Genomic DNA, 21,665 nt, shown 5'->3' on the forward strand with positions numbered 1-21,665 from the left:
GTTTTAATAGAATAGATTTTTATAAATACATATATAATGGTTTGTAAAACCATACAGCCATAAGATTTTGTGTTGTCTAATGTCAAATAACTTTATATACATGACCTTGATGTTAAAGAAAAAGAACAACTTATATGCATGATCTCATGATGCTAAAACATATACAAAACTGTTTCTGCCGCATATCTACTTTATTGAAAATTAAAAATGAAAGCTCCTAGCAGTAGAATCATTTAGACATTTTAACGAATCCCATATATCATTAAATACACTTTAAAAAATAAAAGCTCAAACCTAATTTATCATCCAATGACAAAAACAAAACCTATTTTTTTGCAAAAAAAAGACGCAAGCGGTGCCTTTCTTCTCACGAACCGTGGCAGCGCCACCACCGGACTTCAGCAAAGCAATCCTGCAATATTTTTCCACAGAGGCACCAACGAATTCTTCTAGATACATGCAAACACATGTGAAGAAAGCACAACATCTCTTGATTCAATCTTCATAAGAAAAGCTCTATCTCAGTTACAAAAAAAAAGCTCAATCTAATACCCGTGAAAGGCTCTCCTGATAGATTGAGGATGATGAGGATATTATTTCCAGATGAAGAGAAAAGCAAGTTGGGAAAAACAAAAGAGCAAGTTCGGTGAAATACATGAACATCATCGAAAAAAATGCTGGGATTTGAACAATAAAAACAGTGGTGGTTACATAAAAAAAAAAGATATTTGGATGCAGTTACAAAAAGTGGTTACCAATTAGTAGGCAATTTAAGTGGTGGTTACATAAAAAATATATATATATATATTACGATGCTTTTATATTAAAGTGGTATGTATTGTTGAAATTATAAGTTGGACATAACTTTTATCAATAACTTTTATCAATGGGTCACACTGCTGTTTTAATAGAATAGATATTCGTTTTAAGTTTGATGTGCCCTCTGTTGTCCAAAAAAAAAGTTTGATGTGCACTCCTTTAGCATAAAAAAGGTTTCATATGTACACATTTCTTCCATAAAATCCAACAACAAATTAAAACTATGATTAAGCAACCAAATTATATATGACCTAGGAAACTAGTAAAACTAGATCCATATACGAAGTTATTGGGTATTATATATTTATATAAAGAACATATAGATCACTTTTTTTAAGGGCTCTTCCCGGCTTCATCTTTAGTTACATTGTCCATCTTTAAATCGCCACCTATGATGGAAGAAAGAGCAGTCGCAAGAGCCGATTGAAAACTTGGATCAGTCGTGATCGCCTTGATTGTTTCCGCCGGTAAAGACTGCATTTGATGAGTAGGATTTGTAGAAGATGAAGACGATCTCCCAAATGGGTCAAAAGATGACCCGGTGGTTCGAGTTTGAATCATATAGCGGTAAGGTGACTGCTGAGGGGTGCCAACGTTACCGAAAGCTGCACGGTATTGCTCATTGCGATTACCACTACCACTGTCACCACCCCAATTCATCAATGTGTTGGTGTTGTTTGAGAAGTTGAGGTTGGTCGAAGGATAACTATTAGATCTTGGGACATTACTAGGAGAAGCACTGAATCTATTGAGCATTGATAAGAACGTTTGCTGCGAGGAGGAGGAGGCAGTGAGGTCGAGAGTGACGGTGGGATGGCCTGAAGAAGAAGGAGAAGAAGAGGTTTGGAGGAACGGTGATTTGGGTTTCGGAGTGATGCTGTTGCCGGATAGAGAGAAGTTAAGGCCATGAAGATCGGCTGCGCCGGAGGAGGAGGCTCCGGAGATGAGCATGGAGGCTGCGGTGGAAGTGGCGGATGCCATGGGGGTTGCTGACGCGGGAAGTGGATGGTTGTGTGTTCCTTCGTAAGTTGAGATAAGAATAGACATATCTTCTGAACATCTTTGTACCTATATAAGGGATTAAATATTATTATAATGGTTATGTAACATATAACAATAAAAATAGAGAAATATGTACTAATTTGGAATTATTACTTTAGATTTAGTTACCTGTTTTCTTACGGGACAAGAAGGTGCAATGGTACAACGATAGTAAGCTCGAGGACATGGATTCCCTTTAGCTATTTTCTGACCATATTTCCTCCATTGACATCCATCATTCATCTACACAAACCCAATAACTTTTTTAAAAAAATCTTTTATTCGAAAAAGTCAAACGTTAAATATCTTTTGGCAGTCTTTTCCTTAAGAGATTACAAAAATTATATCTTTTAGCAGAAAATGTTTTCAACATAAGTTATAAAGACTACAAATGATAATTTAGTTTCACTATTCACTAATTAAAATGAAGCTTACGCTTAATTGAGTGATGATATTATACTGTATAGGTTAGTATTCATATGTAAATACTAAATTAAAGATGTGAAGAAAATGTAGGTACTAACCGTGGGTGTCTCACATCTTGATCTCACAGAAACCCTAGTTTTCTTAACAAGGTTCTGAGGTAAAAGCTCTTCTTCATCTTCATGATCATCTCCATCATTCTTAAACCCAAAACTATTCTCTGATGGGATCTTATTACTGCTATTAACCTCCAAGGACGTCTTTTCTTGACTATGGTCAATCTCTAACTTCTCACTAGGATTACTCAAATCCTTGTATTCAAATCCCATACTTAACCCTTCATCATGTTCATCAATGTTTTTGCCATCACCAGTTTCATCCATTAAGCCTTTCCCTTTTTCGTCTTGATTCGTCATTGAGCCACTTGGAACCGGTGATTTTGACCGTCTACCTAGGCTCAACAAAACAAGTTCCTCGCGCTCTCTAATGTTTACTTTATCTTCATCTTCTTTGTCTTGATGATGGCCTTTCGGTGAGAACTTATTTGTCCAGTCTTCATGTTTCACCATTAATTGGTTGTATTGTGTTTGCAGGATCTCAAAATCCTTTCTTGTCCGACTCAATGATGACTTTAGCCTTCGATTTTCCTCTTTAGCCTCCTCCATTTCGACTCTAATTGAGTTCAACTGATCTCATATTGCATTTTTAATGTATGATTGATTAACCAAAAGATGTAACATATACAAACATGTATTGATGGGTTAATCCCTTGATTTGATATGCATGCCTTAAAAATCCCATACATAGTATTTACTTTCTCATTATGATTGTTGCTGTTGATAAATATGAGCAAATTATTCTATGGTATAACATATATGGTCTAGTTAATTTGGAAAAATATATTTATGTGCAAAGTTATATTAAAAGAGAAAAAGACAAAACTAACAGTTAAGAGATTCGAGATGGCTTTTGAGAATTCAAAATAAGCTTCTCTGATCAAGATAAATCATTGATTACATGGTTTTGGATAAGGCACAAACCATCGACCAGAGACAATTCATGTGAGAAAATTATGAATATTATCTATGTGAATACAGGATTGATTTGTGCATATGTTTAAAATTTAGTTTAAAATTGTAAGAAAAATAAATCAGTTTTGATACCTTGGATCTTATTATATGGTCTTGTTCTTCATGAGAACCATCGTGGGACGAAACATATTTTCTCGTCTCCTCGTGTCTGTCTTCTCTTCCATGAACAGTACTTCTCAAGAAATCTTCATTCTCCATTATTCTCCTTGATATTCTTTTTGTAAGCTCTCAAAATTTGTTCACGGAACTTCTGATTTCTATATATGCAACCTATCCATCCTTTGACTATACCAATTAAATAATTCACAAAATATGCAAGTTTCTTAATTAATATTCAGAGAATATCATTTCTGTATACATAAACTTACCGTCTCCTGTTTTGGTTTAACGATCTATTTAAAAATTATTAATTTAGTAAAAGTAATCAGTTTGTTTTTGGTCAACAATTAGTAAATCTTATATATTAAAACAGAAGTCACAACATTGATTCATGTGTGATTTTTTTTTAAATGGATCTAATGAACATATTCCTAAAAAGTCATGTTACATTTAATATCTAATCTTATCATTTAAATTTTGGGCTTATAATAAATTTTTATTGGAATATCAATAATTAAATTTAAACAGTAGATGATCCATTAAATTTATAGATAATATATAAATTAAATATATATAATTTAATATTGTAATATTATACTTCTAAATGCTAATTATTTAAATATTTGTCAATGTTAACTTTTAAAATTATACAAATTTTCTTTTAAATGACAAAAATCATATTATCTAACAATGATTAATATTTACTATCTTAAAAGCAATAAAAACAAAATTTAAACTATATAGTTTATTTTAAAAATTAAACAAAAACTAAATATTTAATTATTTACCCGATAATATAAATCTATGAAGCTAAAATTTTAATTTTTTAAAAACTTTCTAAATTTCTGAAATATTACAATATCTTTGAATATGACAATAAAACAATATTTTACTAATTTTTATATATATAGTTGTGATTTTAATAATGAAATAATAATCCAAAAATATATATATAGAAGAAAATACAAATACATGTGAAAGTTTGAAATAATCTATTCAAAGAAAAAAATATACATTAAACATATTATGTTTTAAAAATTGATAGGCACATATATATATTATAATATATACCAATTTAAAATTGAAAATAAAATATTTATATAAAAATAAATGAAAACAAAAATCCGTGCGGTTGCGGGGGTCGAGATCTAGTATCAGTTTAAAAGAGTTTTGTAGACAAAAGTAAAAGCAATGTACATAAATTGACTAGACTATATATTTTTACAAAAAAATCTATGTACACATATTTTGCTGCAACGTTTCAGACCATCAGAAAAAAACAAGCACGCAACTCTGAAATTTTGAAGGGTCAACAGCCAATCTAATTGAACTAAACTAATCAAGTTAAAAATAACACCAAATTGAAATAGGATATTAAAAATTAATTAGTTCTTAAATTTTCTTTTAAACAAGTACCAACACACGTACTTAAAAAAACAATTAATTGTGCATCCGTTTTGTTAGGAAAAAGAAAAGAATAATATTGTTCGTGGATCGATGGTGTCAACTAATAGGAAGAGAAATATTCAAGAGTATTTGTACTCCCTACACACAACTTCTCACCTATTTGCATTCTATACCCTATTTCCCTTCAATTTTTTTCCCCCCAATACTACCATTTTCCCCCAATTCAATGGTATCCCACTCTTTTTAGGGTATTGAGCTAATTTGCTCTATATTCAACTTCAACGCTTATATTATCATACACAGCTATGTCTCAACAAATAAACACTATTAAGGTTTGGAGCCGAAATCGTGGACCCACCGGCCGACGTGCAGCTAAAGAACAAGTTAAAGAACGACGTTGAAATTTCTTGATTACATGTTACAAGTTTATCACAAATTTCTTGATTTCTTGTATTTATATACAACTTACTTTATCAGATAAACATATACGTGTATATTTCAGGTAATACCACACTAGTTTTGTTGGACATAATTAGCAAAAAAGGAAGCTTTGTTGGCAGAACATGAATTTGAGTGCAACAAAACGTTTGGTAATAAATTTATTACTTCGTGTATATTGACAAAAAAAAAAACTTCATGCATGTATTATCGTGCAAGTGTGGAACTATGATACATAAATTATTAGCGATTCAGAATGACTTTGTTGCCTAATGCATATATATATATATTATAGAACATCCTAAATTACTCACCAAGAAGATATTACAAAACTTGAAATAATCTACATATATTTTTGAGTGGATTATTCAGGGCTAGTAGTATATATACAAAAGTCCAACTGAAACTTTAATCAATTTCTTTTTTTTTTGAGAAACACTTTAATCAATTTCAAATCGCAATTAGTTTAAGTATAGCTGTTTGTCTCTTTGTTTAACGAAGTCTTATAGAACTTCCCCAAATGGTTGGTAGACTTGGCATTCACTTAGTCCTATATATACACATTTTAAATTACACATAAATAAAAATTGAGAGTTGTAATTAAATCCAGCAACATAATGATTAGAGATGCATGTGATTGATATTAACAACTTCATAGTATTTAGTGGACCACGATCTAAGGGACTTTTGCTGGTTGCGTAGAGTTATGTATATGCCATTGACATTTTCACAATAATTAGTCAACCTATTGACCAAGCTTTAAATCTCATTTCCTTATCCTAATTATCGATTTAATTTATAAAAACAGTAGTTATTAGGACTTCGTGGACATCAGCTAAAGTCGTAATAAGTATGCGAATACAGGGGTATATATTGAAACACATAAAAATTAAGAATAACTGCTCCCAATTACAAAACCCTTAAACCCTAACGGCTCGTCTTCTTTGCTCTCTCTGCCACGAGGGTATCTTTGCTAAGACGTTGATTTCAAACTCTTGTGTTTGAAATTATAGTGTTCTGTCAAGACAAGGATCAGTAAAAGAATGAATTTACGTTCTGCTTTTAATATACCAGTGCCAGTAGTGTGGTAGAGAAACAGAATGTTGAACATGAAGGTATAATAAGTCTACAAGCACTTATCCGAGGCCAAATGGTTAGGAGGCAAGCTGTTGCCACTTGTGTTATGGGAAATGTCAAACTGCAAGCACTTGCTCGAGGTAGAGAGATTAGACGTTCTGACATTGGAGTTGAAGTTCATAGTAAATGCCGGTTGAATCAGGAGACTAAACTTCCTGAAGACTCTGTTGTTGATACACATACTTACCTAGGAATCAAGAAGCTTACATCAAATGTGTTTGCTCGGAAGGTATGCTTATTTTTGAAACTAGGAGTTGAGAAGATCTTGATGAATAATGATGTTTTGTCTCTCTTATCAGCTTCTAGCTTCATCTCCAAACGTGATGCATGTGCACCTTGACAATGATTCCTCTAATTTAATCTAGTTAGAGAACTGGTCAGCCTCTTGAACCAATGCAACACTTGATTCCACATTGGTCAACCAAAAAGTAATGGCTGAGGAAAAAGGACTTGAACCAATGCAACACTTGATGCAATGCAACACTTGATCCCAAACAAAACAATAAGGAGAATAAAAAATCAGTAGGGAAAAAGGACTTTACAGTTACTGCTACTCAAACCACTGAGTGTGAAGAGAGTAACAATGGTAATGAGAATAGTAGCCAGGGGTTACCAAGCTATATGCAAGCTACTAAATCAGAGAAAGCAAAGCTGAGTCTACAAGGCTCTTCTACACCTAGGCAACAAGGAGATGAGAAAGCCACTAGACGTTACTCGCTACCATCTTCAGGTAATAATGCAAGAGTCACTTCTGATTCTCCTAAACAACAAGAGTAGTTTCAAACTAGGGTGGCAAAACCGGGAAGAAGACTGAGAAACCTCTAAGCAAAGGTTAGTGTCACAAGCAAAACAAACAAGACTTTCTCACAAGAAAGTCTAAGTAGAGATTCTGTGTGTTTCTCTTACATAACTTGTTGGATTGGTTTTGGGTTTTGCAGGAAAGAAAGCTCCAGTAGAGTGGAAGAGATGATCAATCATCTGGTTTAAGAAAAAATGTTAAGGCCATTGATGGTTCTCAGTCTACAATATTTTACCACCTATCTATAAATAGAGTATGTGTGTTGTGTTGAGAATGTACATCATAGGTTAGTTAGTTTGTTTTTTGTGGAAATCTAAGTTTTTGTTTTCATCCTACAATAAACTATCACCTTGAGAAAATCCACTTTAGTTGTGGTTTATGAGATATGTAATTAGTCCTCAACTTTTTTTTTAACAAATAATCTGTCCCAAGTTCGAATGAATGATTAAGGAGGGACGGGCTAAGTAATTAAAGTGGAAAAACAAAGAAGAAAAGCATAAAGTAGATAAGCCCATTGAGCTCAAAGAAGCAAGACTGGTTTCATTGCACGGAGAAAAGAGCTTGAAACAATAACTTACCTTTCAATTTTTATTTTCATAAATCTTTTTTCATCATTATCAGTTTATTCTGTTTTGAATAAACACTTTTTCTCCCTTTTAGATGGCCTTCTTGCGTCTTCTTGAATATAGCTCCTTCAAGCCAAACTTTCTTCTTTGCATATTTCTCTTTCTTGGACTTAGTTTTGCTTATCTTACCATAATACATCATATTTTATTTGTTTTGTCCTTAAATAAAATCCCATTTATATATTAAAAAGAAGATAAGACTCATCTTCTATTTTTTAATAATGATAACTTTTTGTAAAATTTATCAGTCTCTTGTTACTTTATGATATAGTGAATTCTGAACCTAATTTTTGGTATGGACATTAAATTACACACACACACACACATATATATATATATATATGTAAAGGCTGTACATGTCAGGCAAAAGAGAATGTTCCAAAGATATCTCAATGCTCTTTGGTGATTCCAACTGATAGGGACATTTTTCTTTTTTGGGTGTAAATGTTAAGCTTTTATACCAATGATAGAGACATGTTGTGTAAAGGACAATGCCCCAAAAGCAACACAAGACTGCACTCTATTTGCATGTACGTACCACACCATTCACCTTATCCTTTTTTTTTTTTTTTTTTTTGAACACCACTTTCATTAAATTTCATGCAAAGAGTTAGGTGAGTGTCATAACACCCTCAACCATACATAAAGCTTCTTTAGCTAAGGAATCAGCAACAACATTTTGAATTCTAGGAATCCAGTGAAAAGAGAGATTAAAAGATGGATGAGAGTTCAGCATTGCAATATCTGAGAGCACACCATGTATCTCCGAAAGCGACTCCTTCCTTTTAATCGCACTAATCAACAGGGAGGAATCAGATTCAACTCGGATAGAAGAATAGAGGTCATGCGCTCTGCAATAAAGCAGAGCTTCTCTTATAGCCAGGCATTCCGCCATTAAAGGGGAAGCTACGTGCCACACAGGTTTCTTCATACGGCGGATCTCTGTTGCCGTTTGTACTATCCATCCAAGCCCTGCTTTCTTATCTTCTTTTCGCCAAGCTGCATCCGAACGAACCACTACCGAGGCTGTCATTGGGGTCTCAGGCATCAGGGATCTCAGTGAAGGTCCCTTGTCAGTATATAGCATCTGATCCCATTCCTTTGCCGCTTTGATCGCAATCGTAATTACCTCCGTGGGTGAGACCGTGACTCCATTGAATACAAACTTGTTGCGTTCTTTCCATATTATCCAGATGATCCAAGGGAAGATGGGACTTGTAACTACACCTGTTGGAGGTAGGCAAGGCGTTGCACAGAGTGTGGTCCAACGTTCCTCTAAGTCTACTATTCCTCTAGGGTCAAAGTCCAATGCTAAGGGGGCCCCTCGCATTATCCATATTGTATGTTTAAAATAGAAAAAGTATGGAAATGATAAAAAGGAAAATAAAAACGAAAGAGAAGATATGCTTAGCTTCCCAAGAACAAGAGTTCCAAGTGTAAACCTTTTTTTGTTCAAACTTGTCAGAATTCTTCTAAGACCAGCCTTTATATATGCTTCCTTCTTACCAATCTTCTCTCCATTCCAAAGAGAGGAGGAAGGAGAGACACACTTCTCCCTTTTTCTTTAACCTTCTCGATTTATATAATCTCTCAAGTTTTATATATATCTTCACAAGCTACTTAGTAACTAATATCTACAAAATGGATGTTTTGATTCGTCATAGAGGAACGTTTCTTCTTCTTGTCATCGCATCTTTTGTACTTCTTGAAACGGAAAAGATCTCAAGTCTAAGACGGGAGAGAGATATTAGGCTGCAGCTTCTAACTGTTCATCCTTTGCGTGTTCTTGAAGAGTCCTCATCATCAAGAAAAGGGAATTTAGATACAAGTGCAGACTTGGCGGCTTCTGGTTTCGTGATGTCTGATCCTAACCAATCTGTAAAAAGAATGATTGGAAGAGGATCTGATCCTATACACAACAAGTGCTGACATTCTTATAGAACATTGTTTCTTAAAAGTAAAGTTTGTCTATACGTTGCTGCAGTCTCAGTTACTATGTTTTCTTTCAGTACTCTCTGTTTAATAAAAAGGATAACATTTTTCTCCTAGTTCTTCAAGCGTTTATGTTTTGTTTGATGGTTTATATGTACAAGATTTGGTTTGTTCTTCGTATAATTCTGTCAGCGAAATTGAACTGGTTCTGATTAATCAGATGATTATCAGTACAAAATAAGCATATATGGATCTGAGATATTTTCAGAGAACAAGATTTTTGGTTCTTGAGCCAACTCGTATTATTAGAGTTTGACATCTCTTTATATATTAGATACTATTTGTCTAATTCTCCAATGTGGAACTTAGTTTGTTATCTCACATATATGGGACAAACATCTAGTCTGTTGATATTCAAGCTGCATGGTCTTTTATGGTATGGATCTAACTCCTTATATGTTTTACCTCATACTGAAGAAGGTATTAAGTCGAACCCATGATGCCAAAGAAGCAGAGCAAAGGTGAGAGAACCATTTGACAAAATGCTCTTAAGCTTTTATAAGCATGTTTAATTCATGAACGCCAGGTCGTTCCTCAGGTTTTCTAATTAATGCGACATGCTACATTTTCTTATTATGTATTCGATTCCATCGATTTATAACGGAAATGGTGAAAGTATTTTGAAGGTAAGGTAAGTGACATGCATAAACAAATAATAGAAATAGTTGGAGAAAGGTAGATTAGATTTAACCCTTCCAACCATAGTTTAGATATAACATATAAGTAATAGTTTTGGCAATCATTTTTGGCCCTATGTTTTGTTTGGTCCTTAACTTGTTTCTCTATATATCTATGAAATAATATAGTTAAGTTAATCAAATTATTTGGGGTTATAAGAGCACCATTAGTGTTTGATATCTCAGAAAGAGTACCTAACAGTTAAAATATTAATAATTTGAGTATAATTTAATTAGCCATTAAATTTTAAATCAGAAAAATAAATCAAACAAGTAACGTAGTAACATGTGGAAGAAACAGAGTAACCCGGGGAAGAATCAATTCTTTAGGAACAATCGTTTCTGCTTCTCTTTCTTCCTTTTCCAATTTTTTTTTTAAAATATGTAGAGCTGTGCAACATACCTGAGATGCGCATGCTCTAAAATTCTAGGTTGGCAACTTCACAACTCCTCACGAAGAGGGCATGGTTGGTGACTGGTGAGAAACAAAGAGACTCTACACAAAAATGTTAAGAACATCCCATCTCTCTTTCTCTATTTCAAAATTGTGATGAATGCGGTCTTCACTACTTTGTGTATTATTGTAGGAATACATTATTATTTATTTCTACTATAATGCCAATGCAACGCAATGAACTTAATTGACAAGGCAGGGAACTTAATTAGCGTTATACTATTCTTAACTACTCAATGAAGATGGAGAAATTTCTGAACTCGTCAAGAGATCGAACAAGAACTCACTGTGAATTTCTTTTTCTATTTGACACATCAAACTTCCTGACATTCTCCCATGATTTTTGGCTTTTAATTTCCTAATGATCGACGCTTTTTTTTTTGAGACTTAGCATTTTGTTTCCAAATAAATCATTATGTTTACAAGGATACCTACTACTTTTCTTAGAACACGAAACTGAAATAAAGTTGAAATACAATTCAACCAAAACAAAACCTTACTATCTGATATATCAATTACAATGATTAGTAAATGTCGAATGAAAACATGTAAATGATTTGCATATAGATTTTTTTTCTTTTATCAAGGTCTTCATATATAGTTTAATATTTTTTGTTCTTCCTTCGTACTCTAAAACCCCGTCGTAAAGTTTTGGCCACTACTGTTACCTACTGTCATATAGTCTATAAATTTAATAATTTATATAGAGGAAATAAATTTAATTTTTTATCATTGTTGGGTATGTATAGACGAGTCGCATGGGTTATTGACGTATTGTCTTTTGTGTAGCAAATGGGATCCACATAGTTTGCGTCGTGTTACAAGAATCACTAACTCATTACTAATTAGCTAGAATTCAAAAGGAAAAAAAATACATGTTGATCAGTCCAAGCGACCTTGTTGGTTAAACAAAAAAGTAGTATCAAACTTAAAAACTTAGCTAACTATACATCGACAAAAAAGGAATTGAATAAACTTAAGATTTTATTTTTTACAGAACTTCATTTTTATAATATAATATTTATATGGTCTTGAATGAAATATTCCAACTTGAATAAACAAATAAACGCTAAATTAACATTTACATGCTTGAGACTAGAGATGGCAAAATTTGAACCTGCCCGCGGGCCTAGCCCGTTTGAACCTGTTGCGGGGCGGGATTGGTTACTAAGATCCAGGCCCGAATTTTTTGCGGGCTTCGCGGGATGAGCTTGTGCGGGATCGGGCCAGAAGCGGGATGGGTTCGGTGTATCCCGCGGGACGCGCGGGGATCCGCAAAGACTGGTCTCTATCATTGATCATCGTACGTTCTTTCACAACTCCTTTCAGTACATCGAGTATTTGCTTCGGTTAGGTCATAAACAACTTGATCAACTCAAAAGTCCTGATATGGTTTCCATCTCCTCTGTGAAGATCAACTAGTCTCGGTCTTTATTACATCCCAGGTCATAAACAACTTGATCAACTCAAAAGTCCTGAACTGGCAAATTCACTTACTGTGCACTTTTACCTGCAACGCAAGTTACACAGTGAAGCTGGACTCTCTTGACGTTCTCTTGCTCCATCACAAGCATGTTACCATACTCCATAAGCTTCTCAAGAGTCATCTCCGGCTGCTCGAACACTGGAGGACCTTCCCTCGAGTTCACCAGCCTCTTGCTTATCTTCTCCACTCCTAGTCCCTCAACGAACTTCCTCACCTCATCATCGTACACTCTCGCCCTCAATGCACCAACAAACATAAAGGTACTAATATTTTTTTTTTATTACCGATGGATTGGCCAGGGAACTGGTCAACAAGCGTGACAATGTCTTCATCCTTGATCTTACATAGATCTCTTTCTTTCTATGTTTCTATGTTACATTGAGTTTCTATGTGCGCTTTCGATATGATTCTCAATCCTTTAGCTGAGCATCATTATGTTCAACTGATTCATAGGACATGTTGTGTTCTCATCTCTATTGGGCTCTTTTTCTTGCAGGTGCTATGCTCAGGATAGAGATGGCGGGACGGGAAAGGCGGGTCAGTACATCCCAATTGCCATCAGTAGCGCATGTGTTGATGAAGATCGGAATCCCGCGGACCTGTACCGTCAAGGCTTGTGCAAGTCGCGGGTCGGGATTGGGCAGCTCTTCTAGGAACCGCATCCCGCGCGGGCCTGTACCGCGAAGACCCGCATTGACCGTGTACCGCGGCGGGGCGGGACAAGACGGGTCGGTACAACCCAATTGCCATCTCTACTTGAGACATAGGAAAACATATAGACATAGATACATGATTGATACAAGCGCAAGATAATATTGTTTAATATGGTTTTAAAAACATCAATAATCATCAAGCTATAGAAACGTATTTAAATGTCTTATATATAGGTTTTGATTTGTGAAATTTTCAGTATAAAACATAAAGGGTCGTTGAGTCGTTCACTCGTTTTTTTTTTTCTTATCTAAAAGGCTAAGACTCGTTGTATTACCATCATATACATGTGAAAGGAAAACAAATATTAGAGTGACCATTATGAGTTTATGAAATTATATACATATTTTTGCCAAAAAATTTTTTTTATCTACATACGAAGTTTTTAAGATCTGACCACTCAAGTTTTGTATGAATCTAAAGTTCAAAAACAAAAAATTGTATGAATCAAGCCCTTTTTCAAAAAATAAATTGTATGAATCATGCAATACATTTTTTCCGTCATTCACGTGCCAGTATCTATCATGCATAATATCTTCCTCTTTAGTAATTTTACTTATACAAGTAATTATTTTCCAATAGGTTGTTAATTTTTCATTAGATTTTTGGTATGTTAAAAAGAGATATTGTTTTAATTTGTAAAATGTATATAAGTTTAGTATTTTTATATTGTTGTTTGAACTTGTCAGGTAAATTGAGTTTTAGTGGGAAAGTTTATGTAGTTTACGGGAGTGTATCCTTTTCTTCCAAATGTTACTGTGTTAGTGTGCTAAGGTCTTTTTAAAAAGCTTGTCTTAGGTTCCGAATAGTAACTACGGTTTAAGCAGTGCGGGACAAGTAGTTTAATTGCGGTGCGGTTTTAACAGTTATAAAAACGTATAGATATATAATATATATATATATAGATTTTTGTTACTGTTAACTGCGGTGGGGGCATGACAGTTCGTAACATTCGAAACCTTAGTTTAAAGCCTTTTTGGCTGTGTACATATATATTGTCTGTTTTAAAATAATGCTTAAAGTTCACATTTATTAATAAATTATATTAAATTTTAATTATAAAAGCATAATTTTTAATTTATTTATTTCATAATCCTAAACAAAAGAAATTCAGAAAATGCAATTAATATTTTTTGAAGTTTACAATTTTTACTTATTATTAGTTGACAAATATGCATCGGAAATATATAAAATATTTTTTTGAAATATATATATATATACATATATATTTTTTAAACATGTATCTCTTATGAATGGAGGGATTAGTTTATAAAAATTACCAACACAATCTAATTGCCATTTTAACCATCAGAAACGCGTCTTTTGTAATGGCGTCAGTTTTCTTCTAACCTATACAAAATTCATTAAAATGCGGTTATACTTTGGGCACTGGTCGATCTTTGAATGTTAATAATAACTCTATTTTCTGACCTGTGAATTAAAATACGTGTATACCCACCCGTACCGGTGAACCACGTAATTGTATTATATATGGAGATTTTTTAGTACAGTATGTTAATTTTGAAGAAAATTAATATATAGTTTATTTACGCTAGGACGTAAATGGAAGTGCTTTTGTAATTTAAAAAAAATGCGATTGATAATGCGATTGTACTCCAACAATCTGTCAGTGTCTATTGCTTGTGGAAGCCTGTCCCTTGGAGTGACTCGGATTTGATTTCTTTATTCAATTTTTTTTCATGATACGGCTAGTGGCTACCATTCAATTGGGGTTCTAATAAATTGTTTTCGATTAACTTTATGCGAACCGATGCACGTGAAAATAACGTTAAAATTAGGCTTGTTGCTGAGTTTTTCTTCTATATTTTTTATTATATTTGAAAGACACCCTTGGAAATGTAATGAACGTTAATTATTATTTTTTTTGAATTTTATAATTTAAATAGTAGTAGATTTGCTCATAACGTTATAATATAAACAAGCAATACCCATTTTAAAATTTGTTGATTAATATCTTCAAAAACTTCAAAAATAATAGTATTCACTTTAACTAACAAAAATATGGTTTACATGTAGACATACACTACAATAGATCACTAGCTAGGAAAGAACCCCATAATTTTTTGTACTTATCTAATGTTACCATACATATATTTACCGTTATCAACCTAATTTATTAGTCATTGTCTTACTAAATATAGATAAATTTCATTTTACGATGACTTCTTTTTGAAGCGACCATTTTCAAATGCTGCGGCAAATCCATCTACATTGTCGAGATATATTGTCAACATTCAACAGCCCTATTATATAAATAAGGGCTATAAAGGGGCACTAGCAACTACCCTTTTACTTTGTACCCAAAAGAGTCTCTGATCATTTCCCCCTCAAAACGAGATATTTGTAGAAAACAAATTAGGGGTTTTTGTCTAAGGAGATCAGCTTAGGAAGATGAAGAGGAGGCAAGTGGTAATAAAACAAAGAAAAAGCTCCTACACTACGACTTCTTCTTCCAGCAACGTACGTTATATTGAGTGCCAAAAGAATCACGCCGCTAATATCGGCGGCTACGCCGTTGACGGTTGCCGTGAGTTTATGGCAAGCGGTGGCGAAGGAACCGATGATGCTTTAACGTGCGCTGCTTGTGGCTGTCACCGGAACTTTCATCGGAAGGAAGTTGAAACGGAGGTTGTTTGCGAGTATTCTCCTCCGAGTTGAATCAACTATCTAGCGAAGATGGGGAAAAGAAGAAACAAATACTATAAGAAAGGTATTGTTGATTTTTAATTAATAAAGGGAAAAAAAGTTCTGCTTTAGAGTTTGATCTATTGAGTTTTTTCTTTTAATATTAGAGATGTATTTATGTATCTACATGGTCATTGTATATTCAGATACTTACATTAACGCCAATCTATATGATTAATGATTCTTGAATCTTGGTGTGATGGAATGTTATATACTTCAAATATATGTGCCCTTGCCTTGTACGAAGTGTCTAATTTGATCTATTTAGAACTACAAACAATTTATATTTAGTAACTTAAAGTGTCAAGACTTTTGAGAAGTAGTATATGTAGAAAACAATGAGCCGACAATTTTTTTTGACGGATTCTGAAGACGTACGTAAACCATTCCCCAAAATGCAAGAGTGTCCAGTCTATACTAATCTTGCTAAGCTAATCACAATAAGATATTATAGTTCATATTTGTATGCTAATGTTGTAACCGCAGATATAAGAAAAATAAATTCTTATTTGAATTGGAGGAGATGAATCCTTTCTAAGATAAGAGCACTTCCGTTGAAAGAGATCAATCCTTAGAAGCACTTGCGATCTATATATTTAGCACATGTATGTGGTCAATGACAGCAACAGAAAATGGGGGATATATAGATTTATAAGTGGGAACCGAAATTAATAAGCGGATTATATTTTTGGCCTTATTCTTATTCCTATGGACCTAGTTATGATACGTAAAATAAGAGGTGTATTCAACTGAGAGTTTTAGGTGATTTGTATTAAAATGACAAATTCACTGTTATTCAAACATGAATTTTAAAAACTCATTTAAAATCTACTGTTATTAAACTTAACATTTTGTATAGTACTATAAAATCTACTGTTATTGAAAATATATTAAATTGTGGAATTTTAAAGTTTTGAAGTGATTTTCGGGTGTTTGAGTGGAGTTTCTTAGTTAAAAAAATTAAAACTCAAATCCCATGGTTTTAGGTTATATTTTAGAGTGGTTTAACAAAATCACTTAAATCTCTAGAACTTATTAAAATCATCTAAAACTCTATTAAAAATTTAATCACCTCAAATGTTATATTGAATACACTCCCTAAAACATGGCACCAATGCATACAAGTACCAATAGTCATATGCGCTTCCCTGTCTCTTTCTCTTGAATATTCAACCCACCACTACACATACAAAAGATTCTGATAAATTATTCTAGACATAATTGAAAATAGATTTTAACCAAATTTTTTTATCCAATTAAATAATTACTCTATTATGGTTATGGCCACTGGACAGTGTAAAAGTCTGTGGAGGTCATTTACATTTTAAATCAAAAATAAATTTAATAGTTAAAAGGGAATTATAAAGCCGGGTTGTTCATTTACATGTTGAAGAGTTATAAAACTGGAAGTTGATATTAACTGCATCACTTAGATATCGAATTAAAAGACGTCCTGGGCATTGGCATTTTTTTTTGTTACAAGAACATATCGAGGTGGAGTTTCTTTTTATTAGTCAACGAATGGAGTTAATTTCCATTTTTCATGTGTGTTATATTAAAGCAATTTAGTTAATAACACAGAGGCCCACATTTCAAATCATGCTATCAAATCGTGTAGGTTCATGTGTTCGCTCAGTGTCTTATGACAGAGTTAATTTGAAACCTTTTTTAAAAGGGACCAAAAAGCATGTTTGATACCAATAATACCACACAAAAAACCATTTTGGCTGCTTCTGCTCTTATCTAAGTGGCCAGTCGAATTTGTTGGAAAATACCACTGTGGTTTTTTATTTATCATAACCTAAACTAAAATAATTGTATTAAAAATACTCTTTTTGGAGAAAAAACATGTTGTGATTTTGTGAATCTCTGAACATTTCCTTTACCATATAAGTGAGCTTTATAAATAAGTCTACGCGGCCGGGAAACTACGCGGCCCCATATGTCGCACAATCAGTCGCTGTTATTCATTTTGACTTTAGTTGGCTAAGAAGCGGGCTAAAAGAGAATTACAAGAAAAGCAAAACTTTAAATAATTCGTTTTGAGTAATATTAACATAAAATCATATATTACACATAATAATTTATCATAGTGTTTTTTATTTATTTTAGTAGTTATTAAATCTATGTATTTAAAGAAAGAAATACAAACTTAATAAAAAAAATTTAATAAAACAAATATTTTTATTTTTATGTTGTTGATATGGTTATATGTTGAATTATAACTCTTTTGTAGTTATACATTGCAATTTCCCAAAAACCAATTACATTCAGTTTTTTTTCCTATAAATTCTATAATAATGTTTTATCTCGACCCATAAAACCAAATGATCCAAAAATGTGACCTAAACCACTAAATCAATTGCTAGCTTCACGTCACTTTTTATAGTCTTCGATATATCGGTTATTAGATTTTACGATATGTGTTTCTTCTATGATACGGTATCTCTAAGTTTAAGAGATGATATGAAGGTATAAGAATTATCATTTCTACATGTTTCAGTATATCACATCCATGCTATAGGGGATTGATAGGAACGAGGGTTATATAATATAAAAATCGTGATTGAAAAAATCTCTCTGATGAGTCTTGAGTCTTGACCCCGTAAATTATGCATGTGGATACTAACTAATAAGAATCAATGGTAAGTTGACAAACTTAAGCTAAAAGATATGTTTGAGGTTTACAGAGACAACACTATGACTCCGAAACAAACTTAAGCTAAAAGATACGTTTGAGGTTTACAGAGACAACACGTTGACTCCAAAACAAACTTGAGCTAACAGAAATGTTTTAAGTAATACAGAGACAACACCAACACAAACTTGATCCAGTACAGAAGATAGTTTTTATTGGGCTACTACTAAATACGATTAAACGAGATTGATAAGCGATTTCCAACAAGTTTGGATTTATCCTGCTCCCACCACCTTGTAATGCGCAAGTTGTCCCCCTCCCCACAGAGAATCCACTTAAGTTACCTGAAAGTGTATGACTGCTAAAAGTAGATACAAGTCAAAGTCAGAACAGTAAAAAAGGCAGTAATTAAGCATCCTAAGGAAAACATTACCGGATGCTGAGGAAGAAGAGCTGACTTCTCATAGTTCTCCCTTTTCGCAAAATAGTCAATACCACCAACAAAAGCATGCAAATCACTCGTAGCTATGTCCGATCCATCCTCGAGAAGGTAGAAGAAACCATCAAGTATGATCTCCCTAGCAGAAGGGCTAAGCCGCAAACGACCTGGGGCAGGCATTACTCCCACATACAAATTGGTAAGCCAATTGAAAAGAAGGTGGTAGCTCCTATCAGGTGAGTATAAAAACCCAAACGGCAAGTGAGGTTTCAGAATCACTCTCTTATGCAATCCCACCCAGAAACCCCACCCATAGCGCACCAAAAAATGTGCTGTGAGCTTAATGATACCAAGTTGTTTGGGCGTGATACCTTGAGGATATGTAAATGGATAATACTGATGCTCTTCAGGAGAAGGATGATGAACCTCTAGTGTTGCATCATCATCATCATCATCATCATCATCATCATCATCATCATCATCATCATCATCTTCATCACTAGGTGGAAGAGCACCGGAGCGCATTTGTGTTGAAAGGACTCCAGGTGGTAACAGCTGTCCAACCTCCCTGCTCGCAATAAAATCAAGACCACTCACAAAAGCATGCAAATCAATGGTAGCCAACTGCACTCCAACCTCCTCAGAATGCTTTTCCCCTTGAACAAGATAGAAAAAACCTTCAAGAACGGTCTCCTTCGGATTAGTTCTATGCAAACAACTCTTTTTGTAAGGCTCCAACGCCATCTCATACGCATCAACAAGCCGGAGGAGTAAACTGAAGTTGATGTCACTTGTCTTGACAAACTCAAACAGAGGGTTCGGGTTCATAGTCACACAATGAATCAAATCCCGCCAGAAAGACATGCCATAGCGAGCCACAAACTGAGCTGTGAGCTTAAGGGCACCAAACTCCTTGCGAGTGATCCCTTGAGGAGGGCACGTAAATAGAAGAAGATCCCCTGATGGCTCAGCATCTGGAGTCAGCTCGTGTTCAACAACCTTTCTCCGGTAAAAATCATAATAAGGGTGGTCTTGTCGGCTCCTCAAGAAATCGTACCTTTCATCGTTCACGTTAACGGCAAGTAACCTTCTCTCCATTAACAGCCCATGTGTCCCAACCAAAGCTGCAGTCCTCTCCACAATCTCTCTCGTTTCTGGATCCTCCGGAGCTTGGATCGGACCATTCTGCCTTGAACTCAACATTTTTTCTTCTTCTTCTGAGGTGAATAATCAACAACAACTAGATAACGATGAAGACCAAACACTTGTACCAATTGCTAAATAGTTATTAGACCATTGGTAATATCTAAGTGGGCTTCTTAAACTAAAATAATTGAAAATTATATTATATTAGTGGGCTAAAACGTTTTAGAGCATGATTGTCGGTTGTAAACCGTTACAGATTCTAAAAGAAAAAAAAAAGAAATTAATATTATATTAGTTTTTGTTATATTTAATTTTCTAAAACCGATTGAATTCCTCCTTGTGGGTTTACACTACTCTCTTTCCTAATTTAATTATTTTTTTAATGATACGAACGTCTCTAAATACTGCCAATGGAACTGCTCTTAGATACCCTTTTTATTATAAATTTATAATAATTTTTGTAAAACATACTTACATCTGCTGTAATATTTGCTTTAACACCCGCACACTGATCAGCAGATATCTCTTGAATAGCTCAGCTCGTGTCTAGGAACAAAAGAACGTTGAACCGTATTTCTTGCTTGCGTAAATAGGCTTGATATCAATGATGACAACGAGGAGTGTGAAAATAAAGAAGACTTGAATTTCTTCTTTTTGGATGCTGGACTCATCGACAGTGTTATCACTCATGCGATGATTATGAACCTGTTTGTCTATATTGATGAAGTAACTTGTCCCGCAAGTAGAGAGTATTCTCTTGGATGTGCTTTGAAGTTCGTATGGATCTTGTTCCTGATTATCTAGATGATGATGATGATTGATGAGTCTCAGATTCAAGAAGCCGTTCAAGTCTCGTTTGATGACACCAGTAGTCACTGACGTGCCAACCCTTTCAGGGGACCGAGGCAAATACGATGACTTAGCATTAAATTTCACTATAAAAATTATTTAAAATCAAAATATTAATTATATTGTAATATAATATAAAATACTAATAAAATAAAATAAAATTAAAAATGATTATAGTATTTAAATGATTTCGCTTTTCGTTTTTTTATAAAGCATTTTATTTTTCATTTTAAGATATCTTAAAAATTATAAGAAAAAAAAACAAAAGGCATTCTAATTTATATATGTTAAAATATGATAAAGTATGCTAACCATCAACATTCACACCACTAAATTAAAAAATAAATTATTTTAAATAGAGATACAATTTTTTTGGTAAAAACAAATTTGAGAAAACAAAAGTAACTAAAAAACTTGAATTTGAACAAATGAAAAGTTATTTTCTTTTATATAATTTTAACAAAAAAAACTATTTTTTGTAATTTTTTAGTTTTGAGTTCAAGTAGAAAACATAAGTTTAAACAATTTTCAAGGATTTTCTTAAAGATTTGAAGCCTTAATTTTTGTAAATTATGTAGAGGCTTAAGACTAATGCTTTTTTGCTAACACTATAGGCACGCCTCTGCTAGTAGTATCCGGTTTGTACCCACTAGGAAGAAAGCTCGTGGTCAAGTACCTAAAATACAA

At 33.6% G+C, this 21,665-nt stretch overlaps 3 protein-coding genes across 6 annotated transcripts; 1 reads left to right on the top strand and 2 right to left on the bottom strand.

The window, feature by feature from the left end:
* Positions 1 to 470: 470 nt before the first annotated feature.
* Positions 471 to 3,806, bottom strand: LOC106351983 (probable WRKY transcription factor 61). The gene is made up of 4 exons (XM_013791682.3): positions 3,447 to 3,806; positions 2,385 to 2,969; positions 1,990 to 2,103; positions 471 to 1,887 (listed from the first exon to the last, which is right to left on the bottom strand). Exons 1-4 carry the CDS (start codon positions 3,570 to 3,572, stop codon positions 1,153 to 1,155), a joined length of 1,560 nt encoding a protein of 519 aa, XP_013647136.2. The 5' UTR covers positions 3,573 to 3,806; the 3' UTR covers positions 471 to 1,152.
* A 10,985-nt stretch (positions 3,807 to 14,791) lies between these two features.
* On the top strand, positions 14,792 to 16,095 carry LOC106365342 (mini zinc finger protein 3). The gene has a single exon (XM_013804787.3). It carries the CDS (start codon positions 15,613 to 15,615, stop codon positions 15,877 to 15,879), a length of 267 nt encoding a protein of 88 aa, XP_013660241.1. The 5' UTR covers positions 14,792 to 15,612; the 3' UTR covers positions 15,880 to 16,095.
* A 2,569-nt stretch (positions 16,096 to 18,664) lies between these two features.
* On the bottom strand, positions 18,665 to 20,257 carry LOC106369075 (probable splicing factor 3A subunit 1). 4 transcript variants are annotated; one of them, XM_013809174.3, is made up of 3 exons: positions 19,355 to 20,255; positions 18,978 to 19,150; positions 18,665 to 18,905 (listed from the first exon to the last, which is right to left on the bottom strand). In XM_013809174.3, the coding sequence occupies exons 1-3, from the start codon at positions 20,184 to 20,186 to the stop codon at positions 18,885 to 18,887; spliced, it is 1,026 nt and encodes a 341-aa protein (XP_013664628.1). In that variant the 5' UTR covers positions 20,187 to 20,255; the 3' UTR covers positions 18,665 to 18,884. The 4 variants fall into 4 exon arrangements, with proteins under 4 accessions (XP_013664628.1, XP_048597558.1, XP_022547094.1 ...); XM_048741601.1 differs by having other exon boundaries at positions 18,665 to 18,902; positions 19,355 to 20,254; XM_022691373.2 differs by having other exon boundaries at positions 18,978 to 20,257.
* Positions 20,258 to 21,665: the final 1,408 nt, after the last annotated feature.

This window comes from Brassica napus, chromosome A9 (genome assembly GCF_020379485.1).
Source record: "Brassica napus cultivar Da-Ae chromosome A9, Da-Ae, whole genome shotgun sequence".
NCBI classification, from domain to species: Eukaryota; Viridiplantae; Streptophyta; class Magnoliopsida; order Brassicales; family Brassicaceae; genus Brassica; species Brassica napus.